The 20621-nt window shown below is 35.7% G+C and overlaps 1 protein-coding gene across 1 annotated transcript; it reads right to left on the bottom strand.

Moving 5' to 3' along the window:
* Positions 1–221: 221 nt before the first annotated feature.
* On the bottom strand, positions 222–4768 carry LOC114668154 (proto-oncogene serine/threonine-protein kinase mos-like). Its single transcript, XM_028823791.2, has 11 exons — positions 4531–4768; positions 4006–4097; positions 3870–3897; positions 3760–3791; positions 3323–3350; positions 3183–3211; positions 2947–3058; positions 2545–2725; positions 2137–2269; positions 1199–1306; positions 222–845 (listed from the first exon to the last, which is right to left on the bottom strand). The coding sequence occupies exons 1-11, from the start codon at positions 4766–4768 to the stop codon at positions 399–401; spliced, it is 1428 nt and encodes a 475-aa protein (XP_028679624.2). The 3' UTR covers positions 222–398.
* Between the last annotated feature and the right edge of the window lie 15853 nt (positions 4769–20621).

Below are 20621 nucleotides of genomic sequence, written 5' to 3'. Positions count from 1 at the left end.
TTATAACAATTTAAAATAACCCAGAGGATATTTATATAGAACCTTTAGTATCCTTCCATAATCTATGTTTAACCATTATCAGTCCATTAATTTTATGAACTTGCACTGATAATAGAGTTCCTTGTGGCAGGAGAATCAAGCACCATTTATGAATTTGTTGAGTACAACTTAGATGGCTGTTTTTGCTTCTCTGGGAGAGAAATTATTTATTTGCATCAGAATTCTATAGTCATAACATCAAGAACAACAACATAATCAATATAATTGTATGCACTTTTTTCCTGTATACAGTATATAATGTAACAATACATTTTAATGACAGGAAAAACTAAACATTTTACTTTCCTCTTGGTGATGAATAAAACAAAGGTCATCATCTAAAATATTGCATTTTGTAATTACCAATGGTATCCGTAATGTTTTTTTAAATCAGTGTTGTCCAATGATTTTAACAGAAGAACTAGGTTTGAGGCCGAAATTCTTTCCGATGGTGTATATTTTAAACATGTACATATTAATTGTGTGCACAATGAATCAAATTTGTTTAAAGCATTTGGAGCTGCCTCTGTTGACATTAACTGGCACAGCTCTTTACAGGTCTTTACAGACCATGGTACAGTGTTTGTGTACAGCTCTAAAAATGTTATGCCGATGGACCATATGTCTGAATGTACAGAACAAGGTTGAAAGGTTAGCAGACATTCAGGAGCTGTGTAAATAGCAGTACCACCAAGAGGTCCACTTAAAAGGCCAGATATTTTGCTCCCCTGCCTTAGCGAAACTGAGTCGCGAACATTGGCTAAACCCCAGTCGGTAAGATAGGCCTTTTTGCTGCTGCCTTCAATCTAGAAGACAAAAATTACAGAAATTAAAATGAATTTACTTAATGAAACACAAATGATCAACAAAGCATATGTTTGTTGCCTAAACAGAATACATGTTTACCCTGTGTTTTGCACAAAAGTAAACATAAGCTTAGAATTCAAAATGTTAAAATTGTGATTGTGACTAATATAGAAAAACATCCCAAAACAGCTATTTATTTTTATATAGCACAGAATCACACAAAGAATGTCTAAATAGGCTTTAATAGGCCATGTTTAATTTACAAAAGAGGAATCAAAGTGAAACCATACTAACACAGTAACTCTTTTGTTTCCCTTGTATTTTCAATTTCTGTTTAAAAAATATATCCTACCAGGATGTTTGCAGGCTTCAGGTCCTGGTGTATTACATTCTTGGAATGGATGTATTCCACAGCCATTGCCACATCAAGTGCAACGTAATTTTTTTCTTCTGCTTCTAACTACAAAATGAGAAATGATTTGTAAAATCAACCTGAATTATCCAAGTAATATTTAATGCATCAAGGTCAGGAAGTTATCCTAAAAAAGCTGATATGAACTTGTAATTTCCAGGTATAATTTTATTTATAATGCTAATATCTATATTACTATAAACAGTAAAATCACCACTGTTAAATTAACACTATAGCTGCAGAGATGGTCCATACTTTCCACATGTACAATTTAAAATGTTACCATAACACTATTAGAAATGATTTAATAGGGTTAGTTTAGCTGTTTACCCTTTTACGATGCCTTTTGTAGCACTTAACAAAAACTACAGATAGAACTTTCCAGCTTTAGCATTAAACAACAGTTCTTTCATTTTTTAGGTTATCATGGAGCTACATTACAAGCACATAATGTGATAACTACACAAATAGGAAAATGAAACAATTTAAAGCTGCCTGAGAAAGTGGAATGTTAAATGGCAAGCTTTTTTACCAAGGATGCAAAATGGAACTAGTTATAAAGGTATCTTGAATAGTCTATAGGAAGAATGCCAGAAATAATAAACATTTATCCTTTAATAATCAATATTTTTGTTTCCTTTTTAAAGGAGTATTATTACATTAATATTAACTTGCATGAATAGAAAGCAATTTTTTCACATGACACAGTGGTAACATAAAAAGATTTAGAATGGATCAGAAAAACAACTAACAATATCCTTTTTTAGAATGCATATTTTCAAGTAAAAACATTGCTAATTTTTGAAAACTTAATTTAAAAGGTTCAAATGTCAAAAACTCTTGTTATATCAAGTTAAAGACAACAGAACATTCCATACCTTCACTGGACTGTCTGCACTGTGAAGTACAACGTGTAAACTTGCTCCATGGACATACTCATTTGCTATGAGTATATACTGATCTTTTTTGGTAGCAGCCAAGAATCTAACAATATTTGGATGAGAAAGTCTTCTACAGATAAAAAAAATACCATCATTAAACTATAACTATACATAACATGTTTATTTTTAAGGAGAATTGTAAATGAAGACTTTACAACACATTGTAATGTAAATATCCTTAAAAAATTCTGTCATGTTTCTTTGTCTTTAATACAAGCTTTTAGAAAGGTTTTCTTTTACATTCAATTGTCTGATGTTCACAGTTTTCAGAAATCAACAATAAACTAAACAAATTTAAACAATCAAGTTTCACTACAAATAATATAAAGGGAGAATAGAACTTACAAACAAACAAGGATCTCATGCAAAAAGTCATTACTGTCATCAACAGGAATCTTCTTTACTGCTGCTGGTGTTCCCTGATATGAACCAAAGTACACCGTTCCAAACGACCCTGACCCCACAGCCAAATCAGGATTGAATTTGATTTGTCCATCATCAACATATGGAACTCGTGGCATGTACACTTGTGAAGGCAATGAAACAAAACAAAAATAATACCGTTGCAGTAAAAATAACAAACATACAGACAACTAAAACAGTTAAGTTAAATGAGGCAGCAAAAGTCTTACTAAACACCAAACCCTTGAACATAGCACTTATGCATTTAGAAGAATAAATCACCTTTTTTTTTTCAAAATACAAAAGTATTGCTTTTCACTATGTCTGCATTACAACATACTGTACCTGGAGGAATTGCATAATGAGGAGGTGTTTGAACATCAGACTTTAATGAACCATCTTCCATATTTTCAGCAATTGCCAGTGAACAATGTTTTTTACTAGATGACACCATCAGCTGAAGAAAGTTATGAACATAAATTTACTTTCAATTAACAATGATTTTTCTAATGCAGTAAAACAATGGCATAAAATGCAAAGCACATTATTTTTATTTTATTAAAACTGTATTTCAGTCTTACCTCAAAGGAAAAGCTTCCTGAAAGTTGTGCTATTAGGCAAAATTTTAAAAAGAAATTAACAAAAAACTCCAGACAAAGAAAAACAAATTAATAATAATCTAGGTTTATAAATTAAATTAATTGTAAAAATATTTCAATACCTTGTAAGTTGTCCATTGTTGGTTTTCTCTAAAGGAAAGGAAAACACAATCATCAGTTAAATGTGTATAATGTTCTGCACATTCTGATTTCTCAGTTTAGGTAAGGGTCAAGTGCTGCTCTGTTATAGTTAAACTTTAAAGAAGTGAAAAAGAGTGTATGTGTACTTTAGCAGCAATGTAATTGTAGTAAATTTTAAAATCACTAACACTGTGCTTCCCTATAATGAAATAAAAAATAATAATCTTGGTAATCTGGAATACATCAACTCATGTAGTAGAAGGAGAAATTGATAGTTAAAGAAGTGTCTGGAAATACTTAGAAATGCTTAGCTGTTAACTAAACAAACAAGCATGATGGACTAAAAGGACTCTTCTTGTTTGCCAATTTTTTTTTTATGTTCTTAAAGAATATTCAATAATCTTTTTTAAATACTCACCTTACAACTGGTGGAACTTTTCTTCAAATGGCCTGTAAAGTATTAAGAACATGTTACACTGATGAATAAGTCTAAGAAAATAAATGTATAAAATTTTAAATTCTACAAACCTGAGGTTTCCTGCAAAATTGGATTATCCTGTTAAAAAGTAATGTTTTTATTTTTATTAATGTGATGATTTCATCCCTCTATTGATAAACAATTTCTAGAAATATTTTATAATAATCTGTAAATACTTGTCTGTACCATTGCTGCATTCTCCATTAACATGGATTTTGTTTGTGTTAAGTTTTCACTTTTAGATGCCAAAGAAAGCTGTCCAACACATATCACATCATCTAAGAAGAAAAGAAAAAAACATTAAAAATGCCATATTCAACTTCCATTTGAATATTATTTGACAGTATGTTTCACTTGTCTAGAATCTTGATCATAAAAAAACTAGAAGCAACTTGTTAATTGCAAAATAAGACATTATCTTCTCTGTGGTTATTTTATTCATAGCAATATACACCATTCATTATCAAGCAATATTTATTTACACAGCAAAATTACCAGTGTTACAATGACTCTTATCGTGTCAAAGCAACACTTTAATGTGTTTACATATAGAAACCATGGACCAATACACAGTAGATGTTTAAAGTGTTAATTTACTACTGCACATTTTGGTTTGTAGGTAATATTTCTGTGTTCATGTTTATATTAAGTTTTCCATTAAATGGCAATATGTTCAGTACGTAACACAGTTTAAACTGTTAAAAGAAGTACCTAAATCTCTACGACCAACATATAATGTTTTCTTCCATATATCTGGAATTTCATTTAATGAGAAATACTCCTTCTCAAAATCTGATTTGGGCCATCTTGATCCATCCGCATTGCACAGTGTGTACTGAGCTTCATTTCTTTTGTCATCTTTCCAAAACATTTCTTTGGCTTTCTCTATTATATCATCATAACCATCCAATGGTTTCATTAAAAATTTAGGAAGCTCTTCTTCCAGCATTATCTTATGGTATTTTCCAGGTGTTTTTTTTGTTCTAGGTCTCCACTCCATTGCCATCACCTTCACCTTAAACAAAAATTGTATTTAGTACTTTGATATAAAATTCACAAAAGATACTATATGTGAATTAATGTGCATAAAAAAGAAAACTGTATGATTAAGACAGGCAGTGTGGCGTAGCAGTTAAGGTTTTGGGCTGCAAACCCAGAGCTTGTTGGTTCAAATGCTGGTACTGACACCACTGTGTGACCCTGAGGAAGTCACTTCACCTGCTTATGCTGCAAAAAACAAAAGTAATGTAACGAATTGTACCTCAGATGTTGCAAGTTGCTTGGATAAAGGCATAAGTCAAATAGATAAATGTGTATTATACAGTGGTGTGAAAAACTATTTGCCCCCTTCCTGATTTCTTATTCTTTTGCATGTTTGTCACACAAAATGTTTCTGATCATCAAACACATTTAACCATTAGTCAAATATAACACAAGTAAACACAAAATGCAGTTTGTAAATGATGGTTTTTATTATTTAGGGAGAAAAAAAATCCAAACCTACATGGCCCTGTGTGAAAAAGTAATTGCCCCCTTGTTAAAAAATAACCTAACTGTGGTGTATCACACCTGAGTTCAATTTCCGTAGCCACCCCCAGGCCTGATTACTGCCACACCTGTTTCAATCAAGAAATCACTTAAATAGGAGCTGCCTGACACAGAGAAGTAGACCAAAAGCACCTCAAAAGCTAGACATCATGCCAAGATCCAAAGAAATTCAGGAACAAATGAGAACAGAAGTAATTGAGATCTATCAGTCTGGTAAAGGTTATAAAGCCATTTGTAAAGCTTTGGGACTCCAGCGAACCACAGTGAGAGCCATTATCCACAAATGGCAAAAACATGGAACAGTGGTGAACCTTCCCAGGAGTGGCCGGCTGACCAAAATTACCCCAAGAGCGCAGAGACGACTCATCCGAGAGGTCACAAAAGACCCCAGGACAACGTCTAAAGAACTGCAGGCCTCACTTGCCTTAATTAAGGTCAGTGTTCACGACTCCACCATAAGAAAGAGACTGGGCAAAAACGGCCTGCATGGCAGATTTCCAAGACGCAAACCACTGTTAAGCAAAAAGAACATTAGGGCTCGTCTCAATTTTGCTAAGAAACATCTCAATGATTGCCAAGACTTTTGGGAAAATACCTTGTGGACTGATGAGTCAAAAGTTGAACTTTTTGGAAGGCAAATGTCCCGTTACATCTGGCGTAAAAGGAACACAGCATTTCAGAAAAAGAACATCATACCAACAGTAAAATATGGTGGTGGTAGTGTGATGGTCTGGGGTTGTTTTGCTGCTTCAGGACCTGGAAGGCTTGCTGTGATAGATGGAACCATGAATTCTACTGTCTACCAAAAAATCCTGAAGGGGAATGTCCGGCCATCTGTTCGTCAACTCAAGCTGAAGCGATCTTGGGTGCTGCAACAGGACAATGACCCAAAACACACCAGCAAATCCACCTCTGAATGGCTGAAGAAAAACAAAATGAAGACTTTGGAGTGGCCTAGTCAAAGTCCTGACCTGAATCCAACTGAGATGCTATGGCATGACCTTAAAAAGGCGGTTCATGCTAGAAAACCCTCAAATAAAGCAGAATTACAACAATTTTGCAAAGATGAGTGGGCCAAAATTCTTCCAGAGCGCTGTAAAAGACTCATTGCAAGTTATCGCAAACGCTTGATTGCAGTTATTGCTGCTAAGGGTGGCCCAACCAGTTATTAGGTTCAGGGGGCAATTACTTTTTCACACAGGGCCATGTAGGTTTGGATTTTTTTTTCTCCCTAAATAATAAAAACCACCATTTACAAACTGCATTTTGTGTTTACTTGTGTTATATTTGACTAATGGGTAAATGTGTTTGATGATCAGAAACATTTTGTGTGACAAACATGCAAAAGAATAAGAAATCAGGAAGGGGGCAAATAGTTTTTCACACCACTGTACATATAGGAACTATTTCATTTTCAGTTAAGTCATCTGCAGCAAACCTTTATAAATGAGGGTTTCTCCTTTTTAGATAGTGCAAACTGCTTCTTCTTCACTGATGTTTTCTCTTGGATGGCTTTTTTCATTTCATTGAAAATTAAAGCAGCATCTGCCAAAATATGTAGCTTTCTTATTAATTTTTCAACATTGTGTAAAATAACTTCATAAAGTAACATAAAAGGTTTAAATGCTGGTTATCCTTTTACACTAAAATATTACTAAAGAGATACAAAAAAGTAAAATGTACGTGTTGTTTTTCTTTAGGGAGATTAAATATTACTGAAGAAAGAAAAAAAAACTAAAACGGCCAAATGGGGCTATGCATACGAACTTAAAAGGTTTAAATAAAACAGAAATATACACCTTTACTTTTACTTCCTTGGCTTGTAGAGGGCGTATCCTGTAGCAAAGCTCTAACTTTTTCATGAAAGCCCCTTTCAGTCAATAAGCCTGAAAAACAGGTGTAAATACAGTGACAACAAGCTACGCAAACCCACCAAGACATGGAATTGATTAAATCAAGGAGCTGCGCTACCTTCTTCCAGATCGGCCCTAAGGCGTTCATATTTTTCCAAAGCAGTTCTGGTCTCCATCGGCATCTGTAGCTGAGTCGAAAAACACTATCCCATACTATTAATTAATGATTAACACATTTTTACATGTATTGTAAGCATACAATACAACTGATAATATGTTGCTCTTATTTATCTGGTGTAACGAAATTTTCGCGCATTTAACGGCTGAAATCTAACGTGGTTTGTGCCCTTCAGAATGAAAAAAGTTTGCGTTCACCTTTTTAATAAAAGGTGAGCTTTTAAGCCTGAGAAATCGCCCCGTAAATGCACACATTTTAATGCACGCGTGTTAATATGTATACTTACACAGTATTAAAAGACACTCAGCAATTAACGTCATTTACCTTCGTTCCCGCATTTGAGTCGTGCTGTAAATTCTTACTGTGAAATATAATTGACAAATATTTTGGCGAATGAACTTGTGAAGAAGGTGGACCTAGAGTTTTACGTCACTTCCTTAACGAAAATGATGTCATGCAGAGGGGTGGGGGTGACGGAGAGCTGAAGGCGGATGACGGAGATAGGAGGGTGGATGGCGGAAAACGGACAGCGGAGAACTGAGAGCGGATGGAGGAGGGAGGAGGGAGGAGAGAGGAGGGAGGAGAGAGGAGGGAGGAGGGGTGACTGGGGATTCCTCGCAGGGAGGAGGAATATTTTGTCGAAGGTAGTAGGAAGGATGGAGTTTTTTCGGAGGGAGGAGGATGTCCTAAAATGGACACTGTACACATGGGGACATTTCAGGGTTGGACTATTCCACTGTTCCAAATACAAACTGTCCATTTTGGCAAAACTTTTCCTCTATAACTGTTCTGGCTAAAAGAAAAAATGCAGGACTAAATCTAAGACTGCCAAGGATCAGGAAATTTAGCCAGACATCAGCATGGGTCAAAAAAACAGAAATAAAAAGAAATAGAAAGTAGAAAAAAACAAGACATTTAGCACTTACTACACACATTTGAAAGATCTGTGATAAATATCCAGAAACCTGGTCATAATTTCAAGCGTCACATCTTGTGGAAGTCGTGTGATAGCAATGCCACAATGTTACCAGCAAAAAATGACCACAGCTTATGGGAAGAAACACAAAATGTTGTTGACTGTCAATGATCTAAAATGGTAGTATGACAATGTCATAACAATTATGAAAACATTTAATAAAACAAAAGCCAAAGTAAAAAACTAGATACAGAACTAGAAGGTACATCCAGCTCCTGCAAAAGCCTTAACATATGTTGTGACTCTATTGGTTTTGAACTGTATGCCTAATTTTTGTGTATGATTTCTTATGGTTTGAACCCTAACCCTAACCCATTATATTTTTATTTGACTCTTGAGTAGCTTCAGTCCTATCTGCTTATCCAAGTCTGTACCTGAATATACAGTAGGTTACTGCTGCTACATACACTTTACAGGGTAGTGTGCTGAGTTGCAGTCCTTTGGCTCAGATTTTTCTCTGCACGGGTCTATAATCTGTGTGCTCTCACCTCAGGCTGGTGCCTGTCTGATATCTGAGACTAATGTGTTTATTATATTTAAATGGTTTCATGGGAAAAGGTAGAAGGCAGCAATAGTGATGGCTCAAGTTTTGAATCATTAGTTAAATAACAAGATTTTGTTAAAAATTAGGGCATTATTCTTGTTTAAAGGAATCATCTTGGGATAATGATGGGAGGTTTTGTTACAAAATATACAGTGTTTATTTTTTTTAAAGAAAAGGTTTAATTACTTTGCATCTGAAGTTTCCATTCATATTGATTTTTAAGCCCTTTGAAATGAGATCTTTAATAATTTCTTTGTTTGATTGATTAACTTAACTGATAAATTCTTGCATGTGAAAAGGCTGTATGAGTGGAAATTCTATATAAACATTCCAGATTGGAGTCAGAGTCAGAGCCATAATAAAAAATGGTGGACACTTGCAAAAAGTGCCACGAATGCAGGCCATTATCTTTAACAGTCTGTCCAGAATAGCTTTACCGCAAACTAGCCAGACCCCAACTAGTAGCTGCAGACTTCAACCTAAGCAGGCCCAAAAATGTCCCAAAATAGCCTTAGATGGCTCTTACTGTAAGTGAGAGTGTCACTACCCAATGTGCATGCCTGCCGATTCGCAGATGCATGCGTATTGAAAGCCTAACATGCCGTAAAATGTTCATGCATGCATTAAACAGATTGGGCAGCAGCGAAAAGCATGCAATGACGTAGCATTTTAATACGCATGTGTGTGCGAATCGGGCCGGCAACGGGAACCAGGCAGTGACACACACTGAATGCGCCTAATGAAAAAAAAAATCCACTTTATGACACAGGCTGATCTGAACTATGCATGCTGATTCACAGACAGAATGGTATATTCATTTTAGTTCCACATTAATGTGTTGCAACTGAAAATGAAAATCCTTATTGCCTTTTTCATCAATACAATGTAGTTACAAAAAACATTATACATTATAAACTTCACAGACACACTTCGCATTTCATTCACTCCCTCTTCATTCAACTGGAGTTAAATTTTTCAGGTGACAAATATCCTTTCAAGATGTTACAAAATTCAAACATTGCCATCTTTTCCAATAAGAAGTCCACTTATAGATGGAGATAAACGGCAACACAAAAATGACTCGCAAGTACAATTCAAACCTGATGAGCGATGTGTGTCGTAAAACATTGGACACACGTAGTGGAAATCGGGCAGTGTCATGAAATCAATTTTTATTAAGCAGAGAAAACGTGTGTGAGAGAAATTGGATGGGGACTCATGTTGCAAAATTAAAAAACACGGATCAGGCACAGTTGTAATAGTAAAGCTCTGCAGATGTGCGCACAACTCAGGTTGTCTTTGTGTGCATGCGTGTGCAAATCGGGCAGGCACTGCAGATCGGGTTGTGTCAGAGAGGAACTGTGAAAAACTCTGGCTTGATTAGAAAAATCAAAACAAAGAATCTTTATAAGTGAAACATCTATTGAAACAGAGAAAAATAACATCAGCATTCAAAAGAGCAAAAATGATGCCCTAAAAAGGAAATCTGAAACAAACAACTCCTACAGAACACAATTGAGAAGAAAAGTTCAAAGACAGAGAAGAAATAATCAGAAAAAACAATACATTTGATTGAAAAGCCAGATGGAGGTCTCAGGAGTGGAGACATAAGGTTTGTCTAGCCTCTTGGTATACCACCTACAGAGCATAAGGTACAAGTGAAAAATACATTACATTACACATACAGTACATATTACAGTAAATAAAACATAAACATAACAATATTAGCAAAAAGTATATAAAGACATGGCAAAGAAAACAAAGCTAGGGAAAAAAACCGAGGCTAAAACATATAGGTTTCAGCAGATACAGATGATTCTACAGTGGCTAACTGATAAGGAAAGATAAATTTATTGCATACTGCCACACACAATAAATTTACTTTATAATTGAGTTTTTACACCATAAATAATACATCACTTTGAAGCAGCAGTTGGCTCACCATGTATGTGAGTACAGCTCACTGCCTTTGATAGCATTAGACTTAATACATGTGACAATATACACAGAAATAAAATTCAAACAGTGAAGCCTGCATCTTGAACATGTGTAGTGGTAAACACCACAGAGCCCTGTACAGCACTTTTCTGCACTTTGAGATTTATGCTAGTAGGTAATGTCACACAGCATAGACCTCATAAGATCACAATTAATTTGCCATCCAGACTATTATAAATGTGAAGATTTTCGAAACACTAGAATCCCTAAAGCTTACGAAAATATTAATAATAATAATAATGCATTTTATTTATAGGGTACTTTACGTTAGTAGTAAATCTCAAAGTGCTACATAAAAAAGTTTAAACAAAGGCAAAGCAAGATAAAAACAGAGATAAAACAACAATAATTAGTAGCATTCTTTAGCTGTTTTTTACAAACAGCCCACAATCTGCTGTGTTCTCAAGCTCTCTGGTAGGGCATTCCAGATGCCGGGCCACGTTAAATTCCCTTGCAACACCTCATCATCGCCTTTGTTTTGCAAATGTGTCAATCAGCACTGGCAACAGGCGGCCTGCAAAACAACCCCCCTCCGAGGCAGCTGAAGTCAGGCACAAAATTCTCACAGCTGAAGTCTGTGTATCTGGGAGTTAGGTGTCTGAAATTGTACAGGGTAAATAATATATCGTTATTTGGAGCACATGCATTTCATGTGTGTTCTGTGTCTACAACAATCTGTGTAAATGTAGGATAACAGTAAATGCGAGGCAAGAAATGTTGAACGCATAACTAAAATAGAAAACTTTTTTTATGTTATAGTAATAATGACAAACTGTTGACGTGAAGTGTATAATGTGTGAAGACTGAATTCCAAATATCAAATAAACACTTTCACATAAGGTATAACAAAAAAGCGTGCTTTTATTCAAGAATATAACTGAAAAAAAAGACACTGTTCAATTTACATGTTGCTGTCAATGTGTAAAAACCGAAGCCCAAATAATAATCATTACGAAGTAGACACGTCTGCTTGGCTTGTGCAGAGGTTAGAACTGCTGTCTTATAATAAAAAGGTTGTAGAAGCGATCCCAAGTCAGCCCTGCAATTAGCATTTTGAGTAGTGAGCTGCTATTATTATTACTATTATATAATAAAAATACAGTATACATTTGGTTTGAGTCTGTAACAGCTGGTGTAAATTTATGGTACTTGTAAAAGTTTTTATTTTATTATTATTCAGTTTTATTCTCTCAGTTATGTTCACACATTATACACTTCACGTCATTATTACTATAACATGAAAAAACATTCTGTTTTAGTTATGCATTCAACATTTCTTGCTTTGCATTTCCTGTCATCCTGTATTTACACAGGTCATTGTGGACACAGAATGCACATGAAATATATGTGTTCCAAATAATGATATATTATTTACCCTTTACAATTCCAGAAACCTCATTTCTCGTCACTAACAAACGTCTTGGTGAGGGAAGAGAGAGTAGGCCACCTGTTGCCAGTGCTGATTGACACATTTGCAAAACAAAGGCGTTGAAGAGGAGATGCAAGAGAATTTATGGTGGCCTAGCATTACGAGTATTTTCGTAGGCTTCATGGATTCTAGTGTTAAGAAGCTATTAAATGCTTATGTATCTATCCTTCATAAGAATCCTACTTATTCATTACAGAATCACAGAGAAATTAAGTCTAAACTGGAAAATAAAAAATCCTGCATAAGATGCCACTCCACAGAAATTCCATGTAGACATGATAAGAACACACTGAAGTCCCTAACGCTACAGCACTAACCTCTCCCCCACCTTGCTACTCAACACTATGTGTAGCAAAAACAGAATGTCATGTCAATGGACATAAATCTAGACCATATCGTCTGTATTACACAATTTGTTAATAAGGACACGAGAAAGGTAAGAAGTTTGACAAGTGAGAGAAGACCATTCAATCCATCCCACTTGTTTGCTTAGCCAATATCTCATCCAGATACTTTTAAAGGCTGTCAAAGTTTCTTCTTCAAGTATAAGTCTCAGTGGTTTGTTCCCCATTCTCAGACTTCTTTGCGTAAAGAAGTGCTTCCTGGCTTCGGTCCTTAATGCACTTCTCCTTAAGTTCTACTGATACCCTTGAGTAGCTCATTCACTGTTTAGTTGAAAGAATTCTGCTAAAATTCTGCTTTATCATAAATGAGACATTTGCTAAATGCTTATTTACATTAAATTAAATATGAACTAGAACAAAAGATAACAAACATCCACAAGAATATTCATTTAAATGAACTTTTCTCAGCTTCTGCACAGCAGACTAATTAATTACGCCATTGTAGCTGGGGGATTTGCTACTGTGTGTTCAACTGACAGAGCTGACAAGTTACAACATTCATGGAGTTTCGTGAGGCATCCAAAACACATGAACATTCCCACAGAGAGGTACTGAAATACACAAGACACAACTGCAAAATTCTTATATACCCCAGAAATTGATATTCGACCAGGGTTTAAATTTTAAATATCTGAATTAAAGCAGTGTGTGGATTGTCTTTCTTAGACTGTTTTAGACTTATTTATTTACATGTTATCAGATTTACACCAATTGTGATGTCTACTAATTTCATTTTTTTTTTTACTACATTCACTTTTTTTTACTACATGCAGAGTTGTCCTCAGTACCTCAAGGATACTGTTACTTTAATTTCTGGAGTTGTTTCAGGGCCAGTAGATCAGTTGCAATGAGAATCAGAAAAGAGACAGCAACCTGTAAGATCCAGTGTAGAGATAGTAGTAAACTGCACTAGCTTTCATTTTAACATTCTAAAAACATTTTACTTTTATATTTAGGATTTAATTTACAGAAATAGATCATAAATCAGCTTAACAATTTTAGAAGCAATAGAAAGTAATTATTTTGCATTGCACTTTTAAGAAAAATTCTTGTCTGCCCTGAGCATGTGAAGTTCAGTTAAAAAATACAATCAAATCATTTATTTTAAGAAAGTTCAAGATTAATTTAACCAATTAAACTTGACTACTCCCTTTTTCTTTGCTTCTTGTTTTTGAAACAACAATTTCCGTTATTGCCTGTTTGTGATGGACACTCGGGGTACCCTGACCATGTTCAGATTAGGATAATCTCATCATCTTCAGGCTTTGTCTTCCCTCCCTCTTTCCAGCAAACAGGGTTTCTTCATTCTGTATATATATTACATTTTTAGGATTAGGTAAATGATTGTTTCACATATGCATTCCATATTTGGACAACATTAGATATCTGTTCAAATTAATTTACATAGCATTTCGACCTTTTTCTAGTTACTATAAGCAGCCTTTCAAAAAGTAACCAAAAATAGTATATTCGTCTAGTACAAATTAGAGGACAAATGTCACCGTTGGTACTGTGCAATTGTAGCCGGAGACATGAAAGCAAATCATTTCATTGATGTTTTTAAAGCTTGTAGTTACAAAGAGTACACATTTTCAAGGTTATATCACCTGCGTGTTAAATGGAGTAGTTTGCAGACTCTCCTACGGCCACTGCTTTTAAGAGCTCTAATGAAAATGTCATTTAAAGCTAAGATTCCCAAAAGTAGTATTCAACTGATCTATATTCATTTATCTTTGTTCATGTCTTCACACTGGCAAATTAAACATACATCCTTTTTCATAGACAGATATTTGATTTAATGATCAAGCTTGACTAGGTTCCCAGCCTGCCCATTCTGCTATTTTCACTGAGATTTTGAGTGTGTCATGAAAAATTACTTGCTCTGTCTAATTTGCTTTTGCATTTTTTTTCTTTTGTGCATGCTTTTTGCTGATGACATTGCGTCATTTAGCATCACAAAAGGCGAAGTGGAGAGGAAGTCGGAAGAATGGAGAAGTGCTTTGGACGATAGAAGATTGAATATAAATAGAAAGATGATAGAATATATGAGTATTAATGATGATCAAGATTCCGAAATAAACCTGCTGGTAGAACAGTTGAAAAGAGTGGATACATTTAAATATCTAAGATCAGTGATAGTCTGAGATGGAAAATTAGATGAAGAGATAACCCATAGAGTGCAGTACAGATGGAACAATTGGAAGAAGGTATCAGGAGTACTGTGTGATTGAAGAATAAAGATGAAGAGTAAAAGTATATCTCATCCATATACTTTTAAATGGTGTCAAAGTTTCTTCTTCAAGTATAAGTCTCAGTGGTTTGTTCCCCATTCTCAGACTTCTTTGCATAAAGAAGTGCTTCCTGGCTTCGGTCCTTAATGCACTTCTTAAGTTCTACTGATGCCCTTGAGTAGCTAATTCACTGTTTAGTTGAAAGAATTCTGCTGAAATTCTGCTTTATCATAAATGAGACATTTGCTAAATGCTTATTTACATTAAATTAAATATGAACTAGAACAAAAGATGTTCTACTAAGCAATGATGTATGTAAATGAGACATGCACAGTAAAGAATGTACAGCAGAAGTTAGATGAGGCATGTTAGTATTGAAGTAAAGTGTGGAGATTGCAGGCAAAATATGTCCAAACTGATGTCTTTTACATCATTTTGTTAAAGAGGGATATAGAATATTCCCTTCTTGAAAAAATTGTCTCATTGGCCTCAGTAACTGGCTACAGTAATCCCTCGCTATATCGCGCTTCGACTTTCGCGGCTTCACTCTATCGTGGATTCTATATGTAAGCATATTTAAATATATATCGCAGATTTTTTGCTGGTTCGCGGATTTCTGCGGACAATGGGTCTTTTAATTTCTGGTACATGCTTCCTCAGTTGGTTTGCCCAGTTGTTTTCATACAAGGGACGCTATTAGCAGATGGCTGAGAAGCTACCCAACCAGTGTGCGTATTACGTATTAAATAAAACTCCTCAAATATATTGTGAGCACGGGGGCTGTTTGCACCCCTAGAGGATACGGCCACTCCTCAAAAAACGCTGAAAGATTACCTTCACATTGCTCTCTTCCTTGCTGGGCTTACATATGGCTGCTTTGTCAAGCGATATTCTTCCTGCATGGTGCTTCGCATACTTAAAAGATCAAACAGCACGTATTGATTTTTGATTGTTTGCTTTTCTCTCTCTCTCTTGTTCTGACATTCTCTGCTCCTGACGGAGGGGGTGTGAGCAGGGGGGCTGTTCGCACCCCTAGACGATACAGAAGCTCGTCTAAAAATGCTGAAAGATTATCTTCACATTGCTCCCTTCCGTGCAACTGCTTTGTCAAGCGACATGCTTCCTGCACGGTGCTTCGCATACTTAAAAGCTTGAACGGCAAGTATTGATTTTTAATTGTTTGTTTTTCTCGGTCTCTCTCACTCTCTTTGACATTCTCTGCTCCTAACGGAGGGGGTGTGAGCAGAGGGGCTGTTCTCACACTGGCCTAGAGGATACGGATGCTCCTCTAAAAAATGCTGAAAGACTACCTTTACATTGTACCGGCGGTGCTTCGCATACGTAAAAGCCAATTAGCCCTATTGATTTTTGTTTGCTTTTCTCTCTCTCTCTCTGACATTCTCTGCTCCTGCGCACTCCTTTGAAGAGGAAGATATGTTTGCATTCTTTTAATTGTGAGACAGAACTGTCATCTCTGTCTTGTCATGTAGCACAGTTTAAACTTTTGAAAAAGAGACAAATGTTTATTTGCAGTGTTTGAATAAAGTTCCTGTCTCTCTATAACCTCCTGTGTTTCTGTGCAAATCTGTGACCCAAGCATGACAATATAAAAATAACCATATAAACATATGGATTCTACTTTGCGGATTTTCACCTTTCGCGGGGGGTTCTGGAATGCAACCCCCGCGATCGATGAGGGATTACTGTATATCTCTTCCAGAAGCAGTAACAGCAAGAAGTTGCTTTCCCTGGTTATTGACAATTCTCCAAATGCTGTTGAAGAATTCTGCTATTTTCACTTCATAAAATTTCATGACATTGATAACCTTTAGAGATTTTTGCACATGAAAGCTCATTTCAATCCATATCATAAATGAAGTTTAGTTCTGAAGTCATTCTAAAACTCTTTAAATGTAATGGATTGTTTGAATAGTAGAACAAAACTGCAATACTTTGTGTCAAATCTTCTTATATAATACGCTACCGTGGCTGTCCGTTTGTCCAGGATTTTAAATCACCTGTAGCTCGCAAACCGTTTGAACTATTGACCTGAAATTTCGTACACATACACTACATGACGTCTACTATCTGCTTTTCGGGGTGATAATTGACCTCCAAGGTTATTCCTCTTTTTATTTTTATTTTATTGTAGAATCAACTCTCTGCCATACAGGTGCCGTTCTTATCTCTATCACCTTCGCCGTTACTTCCCCTACTTCTTCATATCTTAAATCATTCTTGAGGAAGATTGAAGACTTAAGTGCGAGCTTAAGTGAAAAATTAAGGAAAACGTACTACGTAATTGCAACACAAACACTGACTTAATCAGTTTTAACATGAAAAGATGCCGACGAAAGGAGAGAAGAAGTGGGCTCCTTGGGTGGAGAAAAGAAGAGCTGCTCATGAAGCAGCAAGCGCATCAACCTCTGAGCAACTGAATGCTAAACGTACAGAGAAAGAGGATGAAAACTAGGAATGCTCAAGTCAAGTGTATTCACTGCATGTTATTGTGCAATGCACCGTTAGTGGTGTACCATATAATACACTGTACAATCATTACCCCCTTTCCTGTATTAACTGACATTAGATTCCATTAGATTAGATAAACTTTGTTAATCACAAGGGGAAATTAAGAGACATACAGCAGCAGAAACATAGAAACAAAGATACATACTTACAGGAGAAATAATACAATCTATCAATCAATAAATCAATAAATGTAAATTTTGCAGAAATGGCAAAACAAACTTACAAAGCGTATCATCATTTAGTTTTGGACATTAGGAGGAAGTGTTAAATAACCTGTTAGCAGCTGACAGAAAAGACCCCTAGAGGTCTTTCTTGGCACACCATTGTAGAATGAGCCTATGCATAAAAGTGCGCAAAGACTGTGTGTTCTGGAGGGGATTGTTCATGATGGCCTCCAGTTTTGCCACTATCCTCTTTTTCACAATGTCTTCCAGTGTGTCTAGGGTTGGCCATGTGATAGAGCAGGCTTTCCTAATATGTTTGTTCAGACACTGTGCATCTTTTGAACTCAAGTTGCTTACCCAGGAGACTACAGTGTAGAACAATGCACTGGCATATCAGGAAATTAAATGTAGAAGATCGAAGATTACTCTGGGTGATGAAAAAGGAGAACTGTATGAAAGAAGTGTCAGTATATTTTGTAGAACATCACCAAGCTAGTAACATCATGAAAGCAAACGATACGTTAGAATGATCATTTAGGGTGAGCATTCTATTTTGAGGGTCTACGGAAACTCCAAAATGGTTCAAAAAACAATTACTAAAAAGCGTGAAAGGGGGAAAACATTTACCTGTGCCTTAACTTTGCATGCTGCAGGCTCTCAATTAAAATAATACTTCTGTGAACCTGACAAGAATTTCTCACTGCTGTCGAGTTTCAAACAGCAACACCAGTTAGAAACTCTTTTGATAAATGGGATAAAATTACAAATGAGCTTACAAATATTGAAAAAGGCAAACGAAAAGTAAAATGCTTTATGTGATTTAGACTGAGGTGTATGTTTGCCTTCAGAAATATATGTACAGTACAGTTAAGTCATTGATTAAATGAAATCTGTGACAGAGCATGAAAGATGACTACATGGAACACGAGTAGAGAAAGACACACCCTAATATGCTCAGCATATTATCCAAATCATTATGAAAGAGCAACGTATGCAATAATGAATAGTATAGATAGAAAACTGCTTATTGCATCACATTTCAGAAAAAAAAGTGCTTAGATCTCTCATTTGTTTTCCTTGGAATGCTAAATTAATTTCTTTACACAAATTAAATTCTTATCTTTTCAGATGAAGAAGGATAACAACATTTATTTCTATAGTTCATTTTTATACCCAGGATGTAGCTCAGAGTACTTCGCAAGGTGTCAAAAATAGCTACACAAAAAGAAAAAAAGTTTATTTAGTTAAGGATTATAATGAATAAGCAATACAAAAAATAAATTAGCATGAGCTTACAAAACATAGATATATAATTAGAAGAAGTAGAGTCCTGACATATAATATACTAGCTGTCCCCCGTAGCTCTGCCCGCGTAGTAGTGAAATAGGTCAGTGAAGAGGGCCCTGCCCGGCTCCTTACTCTTGATGTCATGCTTCCCCCTCCCTTCGGCCCGCAGTCTCTGTCTCATATTAGCGTGAATATATCACTCCTGCAAGTGAACTGTGATACTTAGCGCGATGAGACAAGTCGCAAAATCAACCGGAATGTTCAACCAATTCTAGAAAAAAAACCCGATCTAAATCTTTTAAGTAGTTCTTTCATTCGCTAGCTAAGCTGAGGTAAGGAACGTCCCCACGTGAGTGAGGAGGGCCCGCCCCCCTCCCCTTGGTCTGCTGGATGTCTCTCGGATTTGCACAACTAAATTGGTACCGCAAGCGAACTATGATACATAGCGCAATGAGAGAAGTCGCAAAATCAACACATTTAATAAAAATTGTATTATAAATTATACATTTGAAATTTTTTCAATACAAAATACATAGTTTGAATAAGAAAAAGTTATTAAGCATTCTAATATGATTAATCATTCTTTATTATTAATCAGAGCTATTAATGAATTAATGCGAACATTGTCCCTGTACCTCTGCTCAATTGCTTAATATCAGGTGTGTAACTGGTCACTTTTAGCTTCACGCAGGCTTCTGAATGTTCAGGTGTTAGATAACTTCTTTTATAGCTTCACTTTTCTCATCAGAGTTTTTAAAATGGACTAATGTTTAGTTTGATAATGTCTTTGTACACTTGACGTACAACACACAACACTTTCAAAGATTAACACACACACAGCATGATACTTTTGTTTGTACAAATTCATATTCATTCATCTTGAAAAGAGTGAACATCAGGTTTTTGTCTTTTATGAGTCATTTCATCCATCCATCCATCCATCCATTTTCCAACCCGCTGAATCCAAACACAGTGTCACGGGGGTCTGCTGGAGCCAATCCCAGCCAACACAGGGCACAAGGCAGGAACCAATCCTGGGCAGGGTGCCAACCCACCGCAGATGAGTCATTTCAGGGCAGCATATTACTTAATGACAACAAGTGGTTTGTTTTAACGTACCACAGCCTGCACTGAACACATGGTTTCCCTTTATATGTGAGTCGCATGTGCAAAACATAGGTGGGGATGCGGAGCGGAAACTCATGTGCCATAATTAAAATATAATAACAAGGTTTGTTTTAACTTACCACGGCCTGCACTGAACTCGTGTTTCATTTACATGTGAGTCGCATGCACATAACGTAGGTGAGGGCGCAAACCTGTGCACCATAATTAAAATATAATTTTTTACTATACAGTATTTCAATTCAATCAGAGTGCCATTGAAAATCATTCCATGTGCCACACTTGGCATGTATGCTGTAGGTTGCCAACTCCTGATCTAAAACAATGAACCCATTTGAGATGCTTCCTTTTGCCAAACATTTCAACTGTTGAACACATTTCAAACTCATTCAATGAGCATATTTCAAATGTTCCCCTTTGTGATGACAAATTATTATTTAGCGCAATAAATGAAATGAAAAAGAATACTGCAACACTTTCATGGCAACTAAATTTGTAAATGATGAACAACTTTAAAGTACTTTCTTTTCCCTTCA

This window comes from Erpetoichthys calabaricus, chromosome 17, assembly GCF_900747795.2.
Source record: "Erpetoichthys calabaricus chromosome 17, fErpCal1.3, whole genome shotgun sequence".
In the NCBI taxonomy this organism is placed as follows: Eukaryota; Metazoa; Chordata; class Cladistia; order Polypteriformes; family Polypteridae; genus Erpetoichthys; species Erpetoichthys calabaricus.
Note: the sequence above shows the minus strand (reverse complement) of the source record. Positions and strands in the feature narration are given on the sequence as shown.

Bases quoted from the DNA above. Each gene is read 5' to 3' on its own strand.
- LOC114668154 (XM_028823791.2), bottom strand. From the start codon at position 4,768: ATGCTGGAAGAAGAGCTTCCTAAATTTTTAATGAAACCATTGGATGGT. The intron at 3,351-3,759 runs GTGAGTATTTAA...CCTTTCCTTTAG, and splicing joins AAAGTTCCACCAGTTGTAAG to AGAAAACCAACAATGGACAA. The intron at 2,270-2,544 runs GTAAGTTCTATT...TTTTATCTGTAG, and splicing joins CATGAGATCCTTGTTTGTTT to AAGACTTTCTCATCCAAATA.